The sequence below is a fragment of the Carlito syrichta genome, unplaced genomic scaffold (genome assembly GCF_000164805.1).
Source record: "Carlito syrichta isolate Samal-C Ts95f unplaced genomic scaffold, Tarsius_syrichta-2.0.1 Scaffold316380, whole genome shotgun sequence".
NCBI classification, from domain to species: Eukaryota; Metazoa; Chordata; class Mammalia; order Primates; family Tarsiidae; genus Carlito; species Carlito syrichta.
In genome coordinates this window covers 926,907-930,803 of record NW_007260476.1, presented here as the reverse complement: position 1 = coordinate 930,803, position 3,897 = coordinate 926,907, and the positions used below count along the sequence as shown (strand labels likewise).

Genomic DNA, 3,897 nt, shown 5'->3' with positions numbered 1-3,897 from the left:
GCCCGGGGTTCGAGACCCACTTGGGCAGCGAGACCTCATCTCTACAATAAATCAAAAAATCAGCTGGGCGTGGTAGCGCTCGCCTATAATTCCGGCTACTCAGAAGGCTGAGGTGGAAGGATCGCCAGAGCCCAGCGGGTCGAGGCTGCGGTGGCTGGGAGCGGCCACTGCCCTCCAGTCTGGGTGACAGAGTGAGACTCCAACTCAAAAAAAAAAAAAGAAAGTAAAGAAAGAAAGATTAAAGAAAAATCTCCTGGATGTAAATACTAAATGAGGAATTCTATGGACTGGCCATCTGCAATTCTGATAGCTGCACAAATATGGTTATTTCTATCCTGTGTAGCATCATTTATGATATATTACTCCTCCTTCTTAACTCATAGTTGTCCATTCATTCAATCATTAATGTGACAGGTATTTACTGAATATGTGCCATAACTGTTGTAGGCACTAAGGATACCAGTAAACAACATCCCTTCTTATATCCTAACAAGAAAAATAGACAATCAGCAAGAAGATAATGGTAATAATAGTAGTAAGTGTTCAGGTACTATAAAGGAAATAAGGCAAGATAAGGTGAGAGACTATGACAAGGATGGGGGGTCAAGGAAAACCTTTCTGAGGTTACATTTAAGCAGACACCAGAAGACCAAGAGTCAGACCTGGAGCAAGGCGCACTCCAGACAGAAGGAGCAGTTTTTACTTGCTTTTTAAGGACTATACCTCAGCTTGGAAAATACCTAGAGTATTAGCAAATCTAGATAAAGAAGTATAGAAGGTTTAATTCATGTTTTCTGCACTTTTCCCCCTTTTCATATTGTCTTATATTGAAAAAAAATAGAAATTGAAAATCTGAACCCTACCGGACAGTTTTTATTCAGCCTTTTTTTTTTGGTGCTAGTTCACAAGTGCAGGTTCTGAAGGTGCTGGACAAGCACTGGCATCCCCTGGCTCCTGCCTGAAAGAATTCCGAGCCAGTCCATTTATAGAATGTCATGGAAGAGGAACCTGCAACTACTATTCAAATTCCTACAGTTTCTGGTTGGCTTCATTAAGCCCAGAAAGAATGTTTAGGTAAGTAACTATTCATTGGCCAACTTAATCTGATGACTCAAATGCATAATTAATCAAAGGCAGCCTATCTTAGCTCTTCTTTACCTATGTGTTGATCTGCTCACATCTTTAAAGTGTCCCCATGCCAAGAAAATTCTGTTTAGCTTAGCACTCCCAGTTTACAAATGTTCTTGAGTCAATGAGTAGCCATGATTTTGTACTACTGTACCAATAAAGACAAAATATGTTTTGTCATCACTAAATATATTTAATATTTACATGAACATTTACAGTAAAATACTGAGTAAAACCACTAAATGATTTGCTAATCTTAGTTTACTATATTGGAAGATTTATGAATAATGTAGATTATTTAAAGGGTGGGGAAGGTTTTATTACAAAAAAGATGATTTGTAAGTTTTCATCAAGGCCTATGTTTCTTTAGTACTGCCAAAATATGACGAAAATTATAAAATGCCAACCTATATATCTGTAAAGAGATATCCCTGTAATAAATTTTAAAATCATGTACAATATCCATTAATAAAACTCAAACTCAGCAAGGATTTCCTTTTAATCTATAAACCAACAAGACTTTTGGGGTTGTTTTTTATTTCAGAAAACCTATTCCATCAACTGTGAAAGCTGGGGAATTAGAAAAAATAATAAGTCGCTGTCAGGTGTGCATGAAGAAAAGACATTGAAGAAATGGAAGAAAGCAGAACTGCTATTTTTTCATCCTAAAGAACAAAGTAATGACTCAGAGCATGCTTTTATGTAGGTATTTTTCTCTAACCAAACAATATAACTCCATGGTGGTTTAGTACAAAGTTTCAATTTGTTTCCCCACACAACAAAGCATTTATTTTAAGTTGGTTCTGTGATGTTGATCTCTGAATCTGGGCTGTTTCAAAGTTCTGTGAGGGCAGGGCAGCAACTTGTCACAAAATATCACTTAAAACGTATTCCACTTGTATCCAACATACCATCCCAACTGTAATTGTATAAAGTTTGAATGCTAGAAGTTGGGAAATGTTTGGTCCACTGGATTCTCAACATTTGTCCTCTTCTCTTTCTGTCTTTGAGTCTCAGGGAGGCCAAATCAGTCTTAGGTTGCCTGGCCACCCCTTCCTGAAACTTTAGACCCTGGGTAGAGAGGAAGTGGAGACATGTGGAACCCTGGACTTCCAGACCTGTTGAGGTACCTAAGGTCTCGGGGGACACAGAATTGAATTGAGATTCATGGATTTTTCAGGACTCTTTCAAACACACCCAAGGCTAAGGGCAAAAAGGGGTTCCCTGTATGGAACCATAATAGCCCTGGAAATACTATATGGTTTTCTTTTATATTTTTGTAAGAATTTTTTGTTTATTGATTTCATTTCACCACAGCTATAAAGCCTACTTGTAATCAAAATACATAAAAATTTCCCCCTTTGTGAATTGATTTCAGTAGGATTTTTTTACACACATACTATGAAATGTGTCTAACTTTAACTTCTTTTTTACCAGCACACCTATACAAATAACAAGGGCACTACTTATGAGATGTGCACATCATCTTTGTCCCTATAAATGTTGTTGCATACTTAATGTAATGGAGTAATTCAATAATCCATGAAAGAATTTATGATACGTGTTCACTTACTGGCTCAGAATATTTTTTATTTCCTCTAAATATGTCATCACTTGGGTTTTACAGATTATATTCCTTTGTTGCTTCTCAAATTCTTCCTCTGTAAAAACATGTTCTTTATGTTATGTATTCTTACAAACCGTATTGACAGACTCCGTTGTTTAAAAATCTTAATGTACAAATTGTATAATTTGATAGTTGTATGTCTTAAAACTTGCTTTTCAATGTGTTGGTACATTCCTAAGGTTACTTAATTCAACTTAACAAACATTTTATTCAGCACCAAGCAAGTCCCAGGCCCTGTGCTAAATTATGGAGATGCTAAGAGAAAAAGAAACTTATTTTAGATCTAATATTTCAGAAAGGTAATTTATTGCTCTGTCAAGCATCTCATATAAATGAGCTGGTTCCCTCCCCCACTTTTTGTTCCTTTTCACTTATATAATAGTTCATCATCATAATTTAAGCTGAGTAAACACTTAAAAATAAGATCTATGCCCAGGGAAAGCCCAGAACCTCTAGCTTCTCTTAGCCATCATGGAAGTTAAGATATGAACAATGTCAAAAAAACAAAGAGCTACTGTTTTGTAATAAGGGGTTAAAAACCCCTTATTCTTGATGATAGCATGACTTAACAAGTCTTAGAGGCCAGGCATCATGAGACAAAGCTCTGAAGATGCTTCTTGATCCACCAAGGTGGAGTCAGTGGTGCTGATATTTAAATTCAGGCTATTTCCATCTCAATTGATTTGTAGGTGAAAATATGACCCTAGATGACAGCACAGACTGTGGTCATGGTTTACATTCTTCACAGCTCAGGCAATTGCTGTCAAGCCATGTTCGCATCTAAAGTAGGATGTGCAGCATTTTATTAGACTAATTTATTTAAATTACCTAATATTAAGCCTTTTCTGCTTCAAAAATGTCCTGTTGTCCCAAATGTACTAGAGTGGCATACAGGGCTGGCTGAGCTCCACAAACCCTCCATAGACCAGCAGTTTTCAAAGTGTGGTCCCTGGAAGAGTAGCATCAACATAATCTGGAAACTTGTTACAAACGCAATTTCTAGAGTCCACTTCACACCTACAGAAGCAGAAACTCTAGGGGCGGGGGAAAAAATTCTGTTTTAACAAGCCTTAGCTGGGCGTGGTGGCTCACACCTGTAAATCCTAGTGAGGCTGAGGCAGTAAGATCTCTTGGCCCTGAGT

General features: G+C 37.3%; 1 protein-coding gene across 1 annotated transcript in view; it reads left to right on the top strand.

Annotated features, from left to right (window-relative positions):
* COL4A3 (collagen type IV alpha 3 chain) overlaps positions 1-2,418 on the top strand; it is a gene marked incomplete at its 5' end in the record, with an annotated part of 33,523 nt that extends 31,105 nt beyond the window's left edge. Inside the window, 2 exons of the mRNA XM_008074251.1 lie at positions 902-1,074; positions 1,673-2,418. Of these exons, the coding sequence (XP_008072442.1) occupies positions 902-1,074; positions 1,673-1,757 (258 nt within the window). The remainder of the gene's footprint in view (positions 1-901; positions 1,075-1,672) is intronic.
* Between the last annotated feature and the right edge of the window lie 1,479 nt (positions 2,419-3,897).